Below are 18462 nucleotides of genomic sequence, written 5' to 3' on the forward strand. Positions count from 1 at the left end.
AAATGATCTTGTTTTGATATGATGATTAGTTCAATGATTGGATCGAAATGATCCCAATCTATTGTATTGGGACCGAGCTGTAAAGTTCCGTGACCAAACAAACACAGAATAAGGATAGGAAGGGTTTTAGTTAAAAAAGAAACAAAGGAGGGGGCGGCATTGTTTGTGCTTGATGAAACATAGGTGGCAGAACCATCGCTTTGTATATTGGATAACACCTTGTCACAGATTACTCTTTACATTACATCCATTCAACTCCTCTGCTTTTTTTGTCCCTTTTATTGTCTTCTTCATTTGGACCATTCAAGGAATGCCCTTTATATTTGTGTCTAAAACTTGGCTTTCACTGCTGACAGTGTCTCCATATGATTAGCTATGGAGGTGAGTGAGGGCTTTCCAGGGTTGGATTTGTTGTGCAAGCAACGTCGATGTTGAACCGAACTAACTTGGAATGATGAATATCGTTATCGTTCTTTCGGTTTCAGCCAACCTGTAGGGTTAGGAATCCAAACTCAAGACGGGATGAAAGTTTTTAACCCGGATCTTGCATTGTAAAATTTGGTGTCGGGTTGCCGATAATTGGGAGAAGGATTCCATATTTACTTTAGTTGATGTGTCACTAAGTCAAGACAAAACAAAGGACAATTCTATTAGATCTAAGAAGTATCTCATATCAAGAAATTCTATGACTTTAAATCTTTAATATTATCTTATTTATTACCTATGTCTATTATTTAGGCAGAATACCGTCATTCGCTCTTACTAAAAACTTGAAAGAAATGGAGGAAACGTACGAGACTAAACAAGTACAAGAGTACAAGAGGGATCCAACCTGTTTTTCATAAGATGGATTTGAATGATGTTTAGTGGGAAAAATGAATAAATAAATAAAAACATTAAAAATAAAAAATAAAAACAAAGAAAAAAGGGGTTGAATTAAAGGCAACCAATTTTTTTTTCCAACATTCTTTTTTAATTATTATTATTTTGCATGATTCCTTTTTCTTAAATATTATATAATTCCTTTTTATTTTTAATTCCCTTTCAATTTTCAACGACAACGCGGATTAATAATTTAATTAATTTTTAAATTATATTTTTTTGCTTAAAAAAAAAAGAATTTTGGTTGTGATTGATGAAGTTGGTTGAGTGGAAATCTTGTACGTATTTTGATTATTATGTCGTAATTGCAATCATATATATATATAATTATAATATAATTGTAATGGAATGTTTTTTTAAATAAATATTTTAAAATAAATTACAGACAATTTTGCTTTTATTTATTTAACAAAATGCGTGGGCCATGCACGTAAAGTCATTGTTTTATATAACGAAGTTTCCTCTTCCCTTTCCCTCACCCTTCTCTAAACCTCTCTCTCTCTCTACAATTTTATGAGCCATGGTCAAACCTGGAACTCTCACCAAGCTAAAGTCAGCCATGAAACGATGGCCCTCGATCGCCAAGCTCGGCCGAAGCTCTAGCTCAGTATCGGTTGCCACGGTCTACGTCGGTAAGTCCCGACGACCCTATTTCGTTAGGCTCGATGTCATAGCACACCCTTTATTTCAAGAGTTGGTTGACAAGTCGTCACCGGACGAAGGTGGTGCGGTGGTGATCTCTTGTGAAGTTGTCATGTTCGAGCATTTGTTGTGGATGTTGGAGAATTCCGCAGCGCAATTGAGCTCGACAGAGGAACTCGTCGAGTTTTATACTTGCTGACTTCGCGACGGTGACGGGGAATGAAATCCATAATCCGAAGTCGAATAACTTAATTACGGTGTAAAGATGTTGGTACCTAAAGTTTGTTCAGAAGTTGATGGTTGCTGGGATGTTTTTTTTTTTTTTTTTTTTCGCTAAGTTTGTGATAATTAATCATTGTTAATTATAAAATATAATTCAAGATTTCTGCTTACGTCATTCAATTTTAATTCTTGGATTATTATGTCGTCATTTTAATCAATTTTTTATGTTATAATTAAATAAATTAATTAATTAACCAGAAATTACCTTTCTAAATTTCCATATTTACAAAATAGGTCATTATTAGTTTATATTTGCAGTCAACCCCCATAGACTTTTTGTTTTCTTGATAATAAAGTGATTTGCTTAAACATTTGGGGTCAAAGTAGAATTTTTTTTTTCTTGTCACTATCACCAAAATTCTCCATCAATCAAGTTAGAGATTTCCTTGTCTATTTCTTATTCATTCAGAGCGTTTAGCCGATACATGTTCCTTTTTCAAACTAGAACAACTTCTGAACGTTAGGGAAGACCACATGAGCAAACCGACTGAAGGGACTTGACTTATTCGAACCGAAGGATAGTAGCTTCAAACTCAGCCTATCACAAGTAGCCTCGCTGCTTGATCAGCGGGGAGGAGCATCTCAAAGTATGGGGCAAAGGATCAAACACTTTGACTGTCTCCTAGGATCCACCACAGGTTGGGTTTGAGAGCCGTGTGATGGTTGACTATTCAACACGATTCGGAGAGCACTAGCCTTATTAAAACAATTTTCATGGATAATTTTTCATTATTATTTACTTTTAATGAGTTCTCGAGCTTTCAATTTTGTGTTCAATAAGTGGTTAAATAATCTCCGCTCGTCGTTTTTGAAGTAGGTTTAGTCGTGTTGGCCTACCACAAAAGTTGGTTCGGTTTACGAGTTTGGCAAATGTGGGTTCATGTACAACCAAACACAAACACAATGATTTCAATGGCTATGCAAAAAAAAAAAAAAGTAATAAATAAATAAATAATAATAATAATAAATTAATGGGTTTTTTTAAAATGTAATTAGTGTTAATTAATTAAAGAGTCAACATTAATTAAACAAAACACAAATAGAAGTACGAAAGAAAGCTGTCATGAGAATGAGGTTAGTCGTTTCATTATTGTGTTAAGCATCTATTAAGACTTCCAAATGAATTACAGTCCGGGCCCTCTGCTAGCAGATATTGTTATTTTTGGGCTTTTTCGGCTTCATCTCAAGGTTTTAAAACGCAACTACTAGGTAAAGATTTCCGTACCCTTACAAAAGGTGTTTCGTCTTAGCTAGCACTCGTTCCTTTCTCTAATTGATGTGGGACCACCACCAAATCCTCCCTCTTCGGGGCACAACGTCCTTACTGACACACCGCCTCGTGTCTACCCCTTTTCGAGGAAGAGCCTCCTTGTTGTTACATCGCCTGACGCCTTGCTCTGATACCATTTGTGACGGCCCTAGCCCACCGCTAGTAGATATTGTCATCTTTGAACTTTCACAATCCACCCCCTTCAGGGCCCAACATCCTAGCTGTTACTCGTTTCTTTCTCCAATTGACGTGGAACCACCACCAAATCCACCCTCCTTCGGAGCCCAACGTCCTTACTAGCACATCGCCTCGTGTCTATCCCCCTTCGGGGAAGAGTCTCTTCGCTGGCACATCGCCGAATGCCTTGCTCTAATACCATTTGTGACGGCCCTAGCCCACCGCTAGCAGATATTGTTCTCTTTAGATTTTCCTTTTCGGGTTTCCTCTCAAAGGTTTAAAACGCGTCTGCTACGGAAAAGTTTCTACACCCTTACAAACGGTGTTTCGTTCTCCTCCCTAACGAACGTAGGATATCACAAATTAAATACATTGATTAGTTTTAAGGTGATCGTTCTGAAATATATGGAGAAAGGAAGGAAAAAAAGGAACTTTGATTGTGATGACAGATCATAATCTCTTTATCTATTTAAACAATATGGGCAAATTCATAGAATCAAATTAAAGGATTAATTAGTTATTGGATTCAAACCTTTGAATTCTTGATCGAGTGCATATAGTTTAGCTCGTTAGGCGTTGACCGTTATTATGGTTTAATAAATTGTTTAGAAGGTGAGGATGCGTTATCCTCAATGATCTCGATCAGTGTTGTGAAAATTTAGATGGGGAAGGAACGAGGAAACGTTAGGGCAAAAGGGGTCCAAGAAAAAAATGATCGTGATTGACTCCACAAGGTCGTGATGAAGGGAGGATTAGGTCGAGACCCAATTCTTCATTTTGGCCTTTGTTTATCATGAAAAGAACATACTTTATGTATGCCTCTGACCCACAACGCTTGAAAATTTTAGGAATCCGCACAACAGGTATCGATGGAGTATGACAAAGTAGACTTCATAAAGCAGAGTAGAGCGTTGTGATAAATGCAAAATTTTATTTAGGTGAAAATTGATTGGATTTTGAAAAGTGGCTCGATTAATTTATGTGAACAGCCTGAAAAACTTTAATGAATCGGTGGATCGGTTTTTGAAAATAACAAACAAGCAAAATTTGGTTACGTAAACCGAAGCATTAAACATAAAATTTAAAGACTAATGGGCTTGATGTTACGAGTAAATTTGGACTAAGAAAACAAATCGAAAAAGGTTCAATACGAGACAACTTTTAGGTCAACGTAGAAATATCAAGTCATGAAGCAAAAAAGAAGAAAAGAATTTGAGCCAAAGCCCAAATCTAACCTCTCGGTTGAGGAACGACCCTGTAGTCAACCGCTCGAGAGGCACGTGTTAAGCATATTCCACGACTCGTAATAATCATATTCAATTCGATCTAGTTTATTTTTAACCTAATTTGATGAGAAACTGCAATGATAATAATAAATAAATAAATAAAATAAGAACTTAAAGGGTTCTCGTATAAACGTTCAACTTAGAGAAGGTATGCTCTTCCTCATTCTCTAAACCTCGGGGTACTCTGAGTTTAGTACAAGAAAGAAGTCATAATAGTGGCTATATTCTTCTATTAAATTTATGTAACAGCCCAAGCCTGCCGCTAGTAGATATTGTCTGCTTTGGCCTATTACATTTCGCCATCAACCTCACGGTTTTAATACCAATATTTTAGGGAGAAATTTTCACACTCTTATAAGAAATATTTCGTTCTCATCTACAATTGAGGTGAGATCTCACAATCCAACCTCCTTGGAGGCCTAGCGTCCTCACTAGCACACTGCTCGGTGTATGACTTTGATATCATTTATAACGGTCAAAGCCCACCACTAATAGATATTTTTTACTTTGGGATCTCACAATCCAACCTCCTTGGAGGCCTAGCGTTCTCACTAGTACACTGCTCGGTGTATGGCTTTAATATCATTTATAACGGTCAAAACCCATCGCTAATAGATATTGTTTACTTTGGCCCATGGCTATCAGCCTCAAGATATTGTCCACTTGAAGCTGATGACTTTTAAGTAACAGACCAAAATGGACAATATTTACTAGTGTGGGTTTGGCCGTTACAATGGTTGATATATTTTATTGATATTTTCCATTAGTTTTTGGATAAAACACAATTGGCATAATTTATAAAAATCAAAGAGAAAATATTATGTTCATAAATAATTGAATATATGAAGTAAGGAAATGAAAGGATATATATACATATACACACATATATATATATATATATATATATATTTTTTGTATATATATATATTTGTATACATACATATACATATATATATATATATGTAAGGTGGTCACTATATATATAAAATAAGATCTACGTTTGGAAAAATTCCTCTAAATCATTTCATAAATAACGTCTTGGACTTAAATTATAACGACCTGTTTTTAGATGCTTCGAATCACGGATTGTCACGTAGACTCAAGAGTAAAAAAGTCAATAACATTTTTCTTTGGTAAAACGAGTGATATAAACTAAGGTTAAAATTTAAAAATAGTTTCTAAATATTTAAATTTAGACTATAAACCATCTGGAAAATAATTATTCTTAAATTACTAAACAAATAAATTTTGGGGACTCATATTAATTAAAAAAAAAGTTAAATAAAAATAGATATTTTAAAATTGGGAGAATAAGTTGAAAAAAAAAGGAAAATTAAATTTAAGGAATAAAAAAAATGTGGTGAGGAGACGATGCGCAGTAACTGACGGTGACTTTACTAAGAAAACTGAAGGTTGATGTAAAAGAAAAACAGAAAAGTAGAGGCACGTGAGTTTCCGGACATTAGCACGTGAATATGGTTGGAATTCACGTGGGCTTATGAAATCAGGCCATTAAATGGACCACTTTTGGTTCTGACCATAAGTTCTTTTGTTGGTGGGCCTTTTTTTTTTTTTTTTTTCTCTTAAACAAATTTAATTATTATTTATTAAAATCCCACTCATTAAAATGGAAATTTTAAATTAATAATTATTTATATATAAATAAAAAATAAAAATAAAAATAATCTCATTTTTCTTCTATATCTAGAATTCTTTTTTTTTTCGAGAATTCCAAAAATTCGGATTCCATTTATCCTTTTCAGATATTTATTTTGTCCTGCTTTTGTTCTCTCACCACAAACTCCGTTTCTTTTTATTTTTTATTTTTATTTTAAATAAATTAATTAAAAATCATTATTTTTCCTTCTATTTTTGACAATAATGTCATTTCTTCTTTTTTTAATTCGCGTGTTAAATGATTTTTCAATTTTCTTATTTTCAAATTAAATCGACATGAGATTATTCAATGAATCTACCAAAATTTGTGTTTTTTAATTTTTTTTCTTTAAAAAAAAAAGAAGAGTTAATTTTTTTAAATAAATAATATTTAATTTATAAAATTAAGAAATAGACACGTGGACGGATTCCCAAACAGGTGCTTGGACGTGGCCCCTGGCCTCCTGGTTGGGAATTTCAATATTTAATTACAAAGTAAATATTAATTATTTATTAATTTATGGTTATTTTTTAACCAATAAAGTTATATGGTTCCGTATCTTATCCGGTAAATAAGCGAGCGGGACCCACAACTGGTTCTCAAGCCATAATAAATAAATAAATAAATAATAGAAGCTTCTGGTCTCTGGAGATGAGAAGAAAATATCTCGCTCAAATTCAATCTCAGCCGTTCATCTCCAAGACACATTTTTCCATCGCCTTTATATTAATTTCCCGAAAATATAATTTAAAAAAAAAAAATTAAAAAACTATATAAGGGCCGTGGTTCTAGAGTGTTCTTGAACCACCAAACCTTCTCCCAATCTCCACATTCGACATGTCGTTCTTGTTTATCAACATCGATGATCGTTCCGATTCGTCGTTTTACAAGCTAGAGTTTCTGTAAATCCTAGCTTATTTGCCTCAGTGTTTGAAGAAAAGCGAATGGCTGATAAGAACGAGCAAAACGACGATCTGTACGGCGTTTTGGGGTTGAAGAAAGAATGCACCAAAGCGGAGCTTAAGAATGCGTATAAGAAACTGGCTATGGTAATTAAATTACGTCTCTGTAATTTTTTATTTATCTTTTATTACTGTTTCTGTTAATTTTTTGTTCGATTTTGTGGTAGAAATGGCATCCGGATCGGTGTTCGGCTGCCGGAAACTCTAAGTTCGTCGAAGAAGCCAAGAACAAATTCCAAACGATTCAGCAAGCCTATTCTGGTAATTTCACTTTCTTTTATTATTTTTTTTTTTTTAATAAATAATTATTTTAAAATCTTCTACCGGTGAGGTGTAGTTTTATCGGACGCGAATAAACGGCTGTTGTACGACGTCGGAGTTTATGACGGCGATGATGACGAGGATGATATGGTATGCTTCTCCACATGTTAACTACGGTGCTCCCTCGGTTATTTTTGAATTAAATTAAAATAATATTTGAATTTTGGTCAGGGAATTGGTGGGGTCTCCTCCAAATGTTAAGACTCTGTTTGGTTCACTTGGTTTGCAGGGTATGGGTGACTTCTTGACCGAAATGGTTTCCATGATGGACCAAACTAACCCTAACCCTAATGTTGTAAGCCCGACCATCTCATGATCATTCATTAAATTAGTCAAGGTCTTGTCGATCGATCCAGTGAGAGTTATAGCCATTTTTATTATTGTTATTACGATAGGAAAATGGGGAAGAAAGCTTCGAGAAATTGCAGGAATTGTTCCAAGAAATGTTAAACGATGACGTGGAGGGATTTCGACCGAGCTCACATGCAAATTATGTGTCGTCTTCATCGTCATCCTCGTACTCCGAATGTTCGAGTTCGAGTGACAACCGAAATTTGTCGGGCATGAACAACACCAACTCTTTTGAGGCTCACGTGCAAGGCTTCTCAATGGGGGTTAGATTATGCTGCTTTGAATGTTGTTTGGCTAAGAATTTAAATATTTTATTTATGAAAATTATTGTGGATTTAGAGCGGAGGAAAATGCAGAGGAGGAGGAGGAGGAGGAGGAGAAGGGAGCAAGAGCAGGAATTGGCGGAGGAAACGGTAGGACAATAAGGACAAAAGTGGAAAACAGAGATTTGTGGTGGGACGACTTGTCGGATATTCAACAGACGACAATGGGAGTGGGATTGGGATTGTCGTCCAGAAGTCTCTGCCAATCTAGTGGAAGCTGCCATTGTTACAACGTGGGCGGAGGAAATATATGAACATAATTTACTAATAATATTTATTGTTTTTTTTTTTAATTTTTAATTTTACCCCAATGTTATGTTAAATATAAGTTACTGTGATCTAGAATCTAAATTCAGCATCTGATCGCCTAATATTACCATACATCCTCTACGACATGGCCATGTTACCTGCTTCTTACTTTTTACGAGTGGAAATTATCTGTATATACCAACAAGAGTTTTTTTCAACATGTTTTGTACCGGTTCATTCATGTACCCCTCCTTTTCTCGAGTGTCACATATCCACAAACTTCTACATGGTTATGTTACCTATTCTTTGCTTTTTAAGAATGAAGACTATTCTTATAAATAAACACGAGCCTTATTCGAACGTGGTCTCGAATTACGTCCTATCCTTAAAATTACTCTTATTCGAATGTGGTCTCGATTCATTCATATATCTTTCTTATTTTTAAAAATTTTATTTTGAAGTTTGAACCTCAACATCGGCTTTAGTCGATACTTCACTCATATTAATTCTATCTTACATTTTTCTCGAGTTAAACAATATATAGAGATAAAAAAAAAAAATTATGTTCATGTCGAGAAGTATAGGTGTACATAGGTTAGATTAGAAAAATCTCTTGAATTAATCCAAAATTTTGGATTGATTTGATTGGTGACTCGAACAACATGAATAGAGTTCACAACCCAACTCGGGTTATGTTGAGTTGTCAATATTTTTTATATATAATTATTTTTTAAAAAAATATTAAAGAGGGCCTCTCTAACCGGTGAAAAGTGGCGGGTGTCCACTAACAGTCATTCCTGGCTCGACTCCGACAATGCAATTTTAGGAGGTAGTTTGGCACGGGATCCCTTTAGACCTAGAGAACATGAGACGCTGGGTTGGTGTTTGGTGAACTAATTGATCGCTCCTCTCTTTTACAGCTGCTACGCTCCTCTAGTTTGGTGACTCGAACCTGAACAGAGTTCACAACTAACTCAACATACGGATATGTTGGGTTGTCAATATTTTTTTTATATATAATTTTTTTTTTAAAAAAAAATCTATTTATTTAGTTTGTTTAATAACTAAAATCTCATAAAATTCAAACATCAAACCTTTAAAAAGTCAAAATGCTAATATCAGCTATATGCGTTAAATACTCTCCGAGGTAGGATTAAGTGGGGACCAGGAAGTCAAGACGGGAGGAGTCAAGACTAAAGATTCTTTCTCTTTCACCTATTTATTCTTTGTAAAGCAGTCGGTACTCTTTCCACTACTATGCGATTGATGTTAATACAACTTTGATGAGCTTGCGTAGTATTAGGTAAAGGCTGACCAAGCCAATGATGCTTAGCTAGTCTTTTCGGATGATCAGCCACATTGGGACTGAGACACGGCCCGAACTCCCACGGGGGGCTGCAGTGGGGAATCTTGGACAATGGGCGAAAGCCCGATCCAGTCAACTCAGTCTCATTAATCTTTCTTACAGGAGAGAGAGAGTAAAGGAGTTCCAGAAGAATCCTACGTTTTACCTCCAGGTAGCGAGTGCTTACGACTCAGAGGCAAAAGGACACTGTTGTAACCATAATCTCGAGCCCCGACCAAAAAAAATGTAAACTTACAAACCGAACTAATTTTTAGTTTTCCAAAAATTTAACCCAATAAAAAAAAAACTTTAAAAGATTTTTATTATTATTATTTTTAGTTCAACACACTCAAATATGACATTTCGTCCATAATTAGAATTGGACAAATTCAAGGATAAACACAATTAAATAGTTGGATTAAATTTAGGAAGCACTTAATTATTAACTATAATATATATTTAGTAAGAAAAAAAAAAAGCAAAAAATTGATAAAGAAATTAGAAATTAAGATCTCCCTTTTGAATCAAGCGCAGCTATAAAAGCCCGACCCTGATCAACCTTTGTTCTTCTTCTTCAAACATTCCCTCCTTTTTTTTTCCCCCAAATCTTCTTGTGGTTGACAGGATAGAACCCTAGAAAATCCTTCCTCCTTCGTTACGTTTTCGATTCTGATTTTATTCGTCTTCCACATCTCTTTCAGTAGCTGTTTCCATTTCTACATTTTCCATTTGTTTTCAGTTTCGATCCACAAAATTCTCGGAGAACATTCTATTTCGTATATTTGTTTGGTTTCGTGTTTTGATCTCTTGCTGCAGAGAAAATCATGGATACTTTTCTTCACAAGCTATGGGATGAAACGCTTGCAGGCCCTACGCCAGATACCGGCCTTGGAAAGCTTCGCAAGTATGATTCGCTTTCGGTCGCGGAATCGCCTCCGGTTAAGATTTCCAAAGATATTCCTGTAACTCGGAGCATCACCATTCTCAGGAGTAACTCGGATGATCGTAGTAGAAGGATGATTGATTTGCTCGCTGGAGAATCCTCTCCGCGGACTCCTTCTACTCGTGAGCTTTTCAGTTTTCGGATCGATTGGATCCATCGTTTAATTGGATATATTTGTATTCAGAGAATTTTATATATTGCACACGGAAACTACATGCGTAATATGTGTAATTTATTCGGACATTGGACCTGTTTGTAGTATGTGTAATTTTGTTTCTCCTCTTCCGTGCAGCTGGGACGCCAGAAGGTCATCCGAAGAGACTTGCATGGAGAAAATCGTCGGCTGTATCAATGGAACAAGACGGTTAGAAGTAATGAGTTACTTTTAGTTTTTTCATTCACCGATCTCTCGTTCACAGACAAACAATTTGCATTATCTACTGTTCACGGATTTGCATGCATCATTTCTTCATCTTGATCGAAGTAAGACTTAATAGGACAAGGTTTCAATCGATGCATTCCTCTTTGAACACATGCTTTTTGAATCATACAGTATGAAATATATTAGTTCATAATCTAATGAGAGGAAAATGTAATCTGAAAATCTTTGAGTTACTAAGTGAACGATCCTGTTTTCTGTAAGGAATACAAATAATAAAATCTGTTTCATTGAGATTCTGTAGTTTTCAAAAGGAATTGTAGAGTCAAGGTTGTTGATATAAGATTAATGTTTAGCCTTTGCATATGTTGCAGGATCTCGATTAACACAGTCTTATGACATCGATTATTGAAGGGGAAGCATCCAAATAATTTTATATAAATTATAAATGTATGTATCTGAGTGTATTTATTTATTTATTTATATCTTTGTATATAATGGCAACTGATCCAGCTACAGATATTCAATCCACCCCTTGGCATTAAATATTCTGCCCAGAAAGGGAGAACGGATTTCTTGGTTCTGTTTGTTCTTAATAATTTATAACAATACATTTGTGAATTATGTGTGTATAGTATATAATATCATTGCATTTGGATTAAAACTCTTCTTTCTTTGGTTTTCATGTCACTTTGAATCAGTTTTGAACCACAATCAGCTCAGATGAATTACTGATGAACAAAACATAACAAACTCAAATGCAAAATTACTGGGATATGTTGCAGTTTGGTTTAACTTGCAGAGGATGTCTTGACTTTCTCAATCAGATCGGCAGCGTCTTGAACCGTTGAGATGCCCTCGGCTCCGCCTTCTCCGATCGACACTCCGAACTTCTCTTCCAAAGCCATCATGATCTCAACCTGTGAGTATTCCTTTAATGTGAGTTATGAATTATAGTTTTTCTTAGCTTTTGATTGTTAGCTGTTGGTTTAAAATTTTGAGTTGACTCACGGTGTCAAGAGAATCAGCTCCCAATTCTGAAAATTTTGTTTGAGGGATCACTGGGCTTTGTTCCAGAGAGAGTTGCTTGGCGATTATTTCTTGAACAACTTGCATTGTCTCTGGTTGTGCCTGCCCATTTTTACACACCCATCTCAGTTTTCACTCTTCAACTTAAATTCAACCGTTTCTTTTAGCTGTCTTCCACTTGTTTTTTCTTTGTTTAAAAAATTTCAAACAAATTTATCTTCCTTTTTTTGCTTATGAAATTGAATTTTTTTTCTTTTATTATGTGTCCAATAATTATGGTAACAGTTAATACACAACTTTATATCTCATCAATAAGGAAGTTTTTGTTACTTTTTCGTGTGGTCCTTTTTATTTATTTATAGAAAAAGCTTATTTGCTGATATTTTTTTAATAATTATAAGTTATATTTGAAATGCATTTCTATACAACAACCTAGAAAGTGAAAATTTTGAAAATAAAAGGTCCATTTTGTTGAGGATTGTTGGAAGAGGAGTCCCGACTAATTAAGAGGTTGATCATGAGTTTACAAGTAAGAAATATCTCATTGGTATGAGGTCTTGTGGGGAAACGGGAAACCAAAAGCAAAGGGACGAAACTTTATGCTCATCATACTATTGTGGTGGTTCGTGGTTTCTAACATGGTATAAGAGTCATGTCCTTAATTTAGTCATGTCAATAGAATTCTCAAATGTCAATAAAGAAGTTGTGAGTCTTGAAGATATAGTGAAAAAGTGACTCAAGTGTTGAACAAAGAGTGTACTTTGTTCGAGGGTTCCATAGATAGAGTCAAGCCTCGATTAAGGGGAGGTTATTTGAGGGTTCCATAGGTCTCAAGGGAGGCTCTATGGTGTATTTTGTTTGAGGGGAGGATTGTTGACGATTACTGGGAGAGAAGTCCCACATTGGTTAATTAAAGGGTTGAGGTCTTTTGTGGAAACCAAAAGTAAAGCCACAAGAGCTTATACCTAAAGTGGACAATATCACGTCATTGCCTAGGTTTAGAGTCGTAGTTTTTAACATATTTTGCATTGAACCTATTGTTTTAGAATTTTTTTTTGGAACGTCCAAATATAATTTAGCATAGGAAAATAAAGTAAAGTGTAAGGAAGGTACAAGTGAGCAGGAAATGTTTGATTTGAAGTAGGTTGGAAGTTGGTATAGTCCTCTCGCAGCCTTTGCCCTTCGGATGCTGGGAAACACCCTCTGCCCACAAAACAAACTGACCTAAATGACCAATTTTGGAATGAAACTCAAAATTCCTTAAAAGAAAAACAACTTGTAATAACGTGACCAGAGAAGACTCACTCTGGCAAACAGACTATTGCGCGAACGCCAAGCAGTGCAGCTACTTGTCAACGTCGTTGAGGCAAGCGTCGTGAGAAGAGGAGACGAAGCGAGGGACGACATGTCGGTAACGAGATGAGATGAATGAAAAGGAAGGTGAAAAAGAGAGGTATTTATAAAATAAGAAGGGTTCTTTCAAAGAATTGGATGATAACTAAGGCCTTGTTTGGCGGATGCTTCTATGATTCTCCTCTCTTCACAGCGGACCTCTCAATCCCTTTGCTTTAACATAAACACATTTACAAATTAAATATTTATTTATAACTTAATTAATATAAAAGGTTAAATGTTTGAGTCTTCTTGTATTCACCGTTAGCATTTATTGTCTTCTTTGAGTTTTTTCTTTTAGGCTTCCCCCAAGATTTTAAGCTTTTAAAATGCGTCTGCTAGATAAATGTTTCCCTAGTGTGTTTCGTTCTCCTTCCTTGAGATATCACACTTATTGTCATATTAGTCTTCTAAAAAAACATGTTCATGTCAATATATTAGTATAAGTCAAGTCGGCTCTTCGATGTTTTGTTTTTTTTTTTACCATTTTTAGGAACTAAATATGAATTCTCAGGGAAAAACCAAGCTTATAAAACTAATTTATTTAGTATTTAAAATGTGGGTTTTAAAAAGTAGATACCATTAAAGAAAACATAAAATAGAAAAATAAAAAAACAAGATAGTTGGGAAACAAATAGCATAATAGAGACCAAATAGTTATTTAATTCAACAATCAAAATATAATAGTTTAAACGCATAAGTTCATATATTCTTTTAGTCTCCATATTTGGCAATTTGTTCTATTTTAATTTCAATACTTTTAATAAAACTTCAAATAAATCTTACTTTCTATTTAAATTTCTCATTATTAATTGCCACTAATTTTGAGAGACTTTATGAATTATAGGATTAATTTTAAACATTTAAAAATATATAGATAAAACCAAAACAAGTTTTAGAATATAGTGTTTTAAAGAAACAACAATTATAATATAAATAATAAGTTAAATTAATAAAAATATCTATCAATTTTGTACTTTTATCTAAAAATACTCCTAAACTTTCAAAAATTTTAAAAAATCTAAAAAATCTAAAAAATACTTGCACCTTTTATTATGGATGGATACCCTCGTATTTTATTTTAAAAAATATCTCTGAACTTCTAGTCGCGTTTTAAAAATACTCTTCAACAAAAGTTTCGATCAACTAATTTAAAAAGTTTAAAAATACATTTATAATTAGTACTATATTTAAAAAATACCCATAAATTTTTAAAAATAACATCAATATCTTTTACATTTATAAAAAAAAAATTAAAATTTACAAAAAAAAAAAAAAAAAAAAAAAAAGAAAAAAAAGTATTTTTGAAATTTAAAGAGTAAATAAAACTTTTGAAAATTATAGTTTAAAATTAAAGGGTATTTTTGTATTTTAATAAAATTAATGAAAATTATTTACGAAACTAGAAAATTATATATTTTTAAAAAAATAAAAAGGACTTGGACATCTATTCCGGGGTCGTAATTGGTAAAGGTCAGCCGGTGGGAGGGTAAAATGGTAATAACAAGACATTATTGGAGTTTTTAGTAAAATATTAATCGTACCACATAAGAACAGCGATGGACTACCTACCCGAGGCTATGCCGGCAGCGCCATCACGGTCACTCCCGGTACAAATTACAACCAATCACCTCCAGCCACGTTACCCATTAATTCCTAAATTGCGCCACGTGTCCCCCCCACCGACGCCGTCAGTTCCCCCCCCCACCAAATTAAACGTCCCCCATTTTTTCTTACGGAAAACTATACCATTTTCTCCGGTCAACCCCGATCCCAATTCCCAAACCCTAACCCTAATCCCCTTTTCTCCCTCTCTCAATCGTTCCTTAGCTTCCCAGATCGGCGGCATATGTTCGGTTCATGAATGTATCCGACCGATTCGCATGCACCGGTGAACCAATATCGCAGCTGTATCAAAATCTAGTGGCCAGATCGGTGCGTAACATTTCCGGATCGGTGGTGACGTTTTGTTCACGATTGGACCAGATTCCATGAAGGACGACGATGAGATTCAGTCGAGTGGATCTCCGGCTTCTCCGATCTCCAACGGCCGGATTACCGTGACGGTTGCGGCGGCGCCTCCTCCTCCTACGCCTCCTTCTCAGAATACGATAACGTTGGCTCTGCCGAATCAACAATCCAAAGGAAGTGGCGGCGGGAGCGGCGGAGGTGGACGAGAGGATTGTTGGAGCGAAGGCGCGACGTCGGTGCTGATTGATGCTTGGGGAGAGAGGTATTTGGAACTGAGTAGAGGGAATTTGAAGCAGAAGCACTGGAAAGAGGTGGCTGATATTGTGAGTAGTAGAGAGGATTATACGAAGATACCGAGGACTGATATTCAGTGCAAGAATCGGATTGATACCGTGAAGAAGAAGTATAAGACTGAGAAGGCTAAGATTAGTGCTGGAGGAGGGCCCAGTAAGTGGCCATTTTATGATAGATTGGATCAATTGATCGGTCCGGCTTCCAAGAATCCTGTTTCTAGCGCAGGTGTAGCCACCACTGTAAATCCGCCTCTACAGAACCAGAAAGTTCCTCTAGGGATTCCTGTAGTGAATCGGTCGCTGATTCCATATCAGGCTCATCATAATCACAATCATCAACAGCAACAAAAGGGGCAAAAAGCTCAGAAGGTCCAATTCCACAAGCGGCCTCGAACGGATTCCGATTCCTCAGGCTCCGAGAGAGAAACATCCCCAACTTCGAGCGACAGTTACAGGCAAGGAAATTATCGGAGGAAGAGCGCTAGGGTTCAGAAGGAAGTGGTGAATCCAAATTTAGGGCAAATGGGGAAGACGGAAAAGGGAAGGAACGGATCGAGAGAAAAGGGATGGCGAAATGCTGTGAGCAAATTAACTGAAGCAATACTCAAATTTGGGGAAGCGTATGAACAAGCAGAGAGCTCGAAGCTGCAGCAAGTGGTGGAAATGGAGAAGCAGAGGATGAAATTCGCCAAGGATCTGGAATTGCAAAGAATGCAATTCTTTATGAAAACTCAATTGGAGATCTCGCAGCTGAAACATGGGAGAAGAGTTGTGGCTGCTGGTAATCACCATTGTAGCAACAACAACAACAACAACAACAACCACAGTAACAGCGAAAGCAGCAACTAGATGAGATTTGCAGAATTAGGTAATACCCTTCTCATCTTTGGAAATGGTAATCCTGCCAGTTTACTTATGTGTATCCAAATTTATCATTTTCTCTCCTAAATTAACTTCATCAAGATGTTCAAAGCCTTAGTGGTCAGTAGTCAGTCTGTTACCCATTAGAAGTCATCCTCATCGTCATCGTAATCACCTACTTTTAGTTTTCCTCATTGATGATAATCAATCACACCTTCTTGTTGGAAGATTGCAAATAGTTTCTCAGTAAAATCCCTGTTAATTAGAACAAAATGATGAATCAAAGTAAATCCAATTTGGAATCAATGACTGTTCCTTCCCTCTACTACTCCTTTTTGGTAATTAAATGATAAAGATGATGCCAATTTGGGGTCAACCCAGATTCTGAAATTTGCAGAGATGCACTTTTCATCAACTGATTCAAACAGAATATGATTATAGGAGAAATCATGCCCTGACTTTGTATGACAAAAACAGTCGCTCTGGTCATCTCAATAATTTAGATTAACCTGCAAATCAGTTAGCGGATGAGATTTGAGGTGAAAAAACTTTCTTTTGGGATTTGTTTTTTGATGTAGAAAAGCATGCGATGATAAGATAGATATTGGTTGTCTGATTGTTGAATCTGATACTATGATCTTCCTTTTCTTTGTCAACAATATATATTAAGTTCGGATAAGATCAAATCAAATCCAAGTGGGATGATGTGAGAAAGCGCTATGCTTTTTAGGTTTTATATTGAAGTGAGCCAAAGTCATTTCATTTCTCTATACTCAATGCCTGCCTGCCTTTTTGTTTTTTTTTTTTTTTTTTTTTTTTTTTGTATCCCACCATACGAAAGAACAAATTCAAATGCTCTAGATATTGGATAGATTTTCTGGCTCACAACTGTAGGATTTGTAGCCCGAGACGTTGGAGAACGAAAAAGTTCGATTAAATTTTGGGTTCATGGGAAGATTCCAATCTTCTTTTTATATTTGTGAGACTAGTTTGCCTGTATCTCAACTAATTTCATATTGTCCGATCCCACCATATTTAGTTGCTAAGAAAACACCTAGAATGTGTATCATCTTGTTTAGAACGGGGTATCGAACCAAGCGGAGCTCGATTGGCTATGGAGAGGTTAGAGCCGTGCCAATACACTCTTTGCTTGAAAGCAAACATTCAATTCTAGATAATTGTGTTTAAATTTTATAGCTGACATTTAGAAATGAAGGATAAACAGCTGAGGAACTTTGGTTAAACCTTGGTCTAGAAACTTAAATTGGTTCTCAGAATTTAAAATCACTTGTTTTTTTTTTTTACCACATCTCGTACTTTCTTTGAAATGGCGGGTTAAAGAATTTGAATTTATCCCAAAAAAATTATTTAATAGATATTTATATTAGTGACTAGTTGACCAAATGAGTTCCATGTGTACTAAATTTGTAATTGTCAAAGAAATTGGCTGAAATGAGTTGATAATTACTATGTATACCTACCAAAATCCCTCACCTACCAAAATCCCTCACTATAATGTCGCGAAATTAGTATTCATATAATCCAATTATCCGATTAACTCGAACATTAACTCGAACTACTCGACCCAACCCAAGTTGAGTTAGATTTGTTTTCGTTGAATTTTTTAAAAACAAAAAATTTGGTTTGGTTTGCTAGCTGATATATCGTGTCAATCTAATCAATTCAAAAATAGGGTTATAATTCAACCCAAAGATGAATATTTAACATCCGTAATCGATTTTAGTAATACACTATGACTTGTAAATATTTTTTTATGAGATTTTAGTTATTAACATGTATCGTGAATAGGTAGAGTTTTTTTTAAATAATTAAAAAAAAAACAATCG

General features: G+C 35.2%; 5 protein-coding genes across 9 annotated transcripts; 4 read left to right on the forward strand and 1 right to left on the reverse strand.

Moving 5' to 3' along the window:
- The first annotated feature begins 1341 nt into the window (after positions 1–1341).
- Positions 1342–1906, forward strand: LOC111464349. The gene has a single exon (XM_023108524.1). It carries the CDS (start codon positions 1403–1405, stop codon positions 1721–1723), a length of 321 nt encoding a protein of 106 aa, XP_022964292.1. The 5' UTR covers positions 1342–1402; the 3' UTR covers positions 1724–1906.
- Positions 1907–6983: 5077 nt separating this feature from the next.
- Positions 6984–8762, forward strand: LOC111464347 (chaperone protein DnaJ-like). 4 transcript variants are annotated; one of them, XM_023108518.1, is made up of 6 exons: positions 6984–7245; positions 7326–7419; positions 7496–7569; positions 7709–7774; positions 7875–8093; positions 8198–8762. In XM_023108518.1, exons 1-6 carry the CDS (start codon positions 7141–7143, stop codon positions 8405–8407), a joined length of 768 nt encoding a protein of 255 aa, XP_022964286.1. In that variant the 5' UTR covers positions 6984–7140; the 3' UTR covers positions 8408–8762. The 4 variants fall into 4 exon arrangements, with proteins under 4 accessions (XP_022964286.1, XP_022964287.1, XP_022964288.1 ...); XM_023108519.1 differs by having other exon boundaries at positions 7709–7771; XM_023108520.1 differs by having other exon boundaries at positions 8170–8750.
- A 1559-nt stretch (positions 8763–10321) lies between these two features.
- LOC111464350 (dormancy-associated protein homolog 4-like) lies at positions 10322–11727 on the forward strand. Its single transcript, XM_023108525.1, has 3 exons — positions 10322–10812; positions 10983–11061; positions 11444–11727. The coding sequence occupies exons 1-2, from the start codon at positions 10572–10574 to the stop codon at positions 11057–11059; spliced, it is 318 nt and encodes a 105-aa protein (XP_022964293.1). The 5' UTR covers positions 10322–10571; the 3' UTR covers positions 11060–11061; positions 11444–11727.
- Positions 11728–11805: 78 nt separating this feature from the next.
- On the reverse strand, positions 11806–13646 carry LOC111464348 (acyl carrier protein-like). 2 transcript variants are annotated; one of them, XM_023108523.1, is made up of 4 exons: positions 13404–13646; positions 13212–13301; positions 12081–12200; positions 11806–11989 (listed from the first exon to the last, which is right to left on the reverse strand). In XM_023108523.1, exons 1-4 carry the CDS (start codon positions 13503–13505, stop codon positions 11861–11863), a joined length of 441 nt encoding a protein of 146 aa, XP_022964291.1. In that variant the 5' UTR covers positions 13506–13646; the 3' UTR covers positions 11806–11860. The 2 variants fall into 2 exon arrangements, with proteins under 2 accessions (XP_022964291.1, XP_022964290.1); XM_023108522.1 differs by having other exon boundaries at positions 11806–12001.
- A 1573-nt stretch (positions 13647–15219) lies between these two features.
- On the forward strand, positions 15220–16921 carry LOC111464409 (trihelix transcription factor ASIL2-like). The gene has a single exon (XM_023108606.1). The coding sequence runs from the start codon at positions 15482–15484 to the stop codon at positions 16601–16603; it is 1122 nt and encodes a 373-aa protein (XP_022964374.1). The 5' UTR covers positions 15220–15481; the 3' UTR covers positions 16604–16921.
- The last annotated feature ends 1541 nt before the right edge of the window (positions 16922–18462 follow it).

This window comes from Cucurbita moschata, unplaced genomic scaffold, assembly GCF_002738365.1.
Source record: "Cucurbita moschata cultivar Rifu unplaced genomic scaffold, Cmos_1.0 Cmo_Scf00030, whole genome shotgun sequence".
Classification (NCBI taxonomy): Eukaryota; Viridiplantae; Streptophyta; class Magnoliopsida; order Cucurbitales; family Cucurbitaceae; genus Cucurbita; species Cucurbita moschata.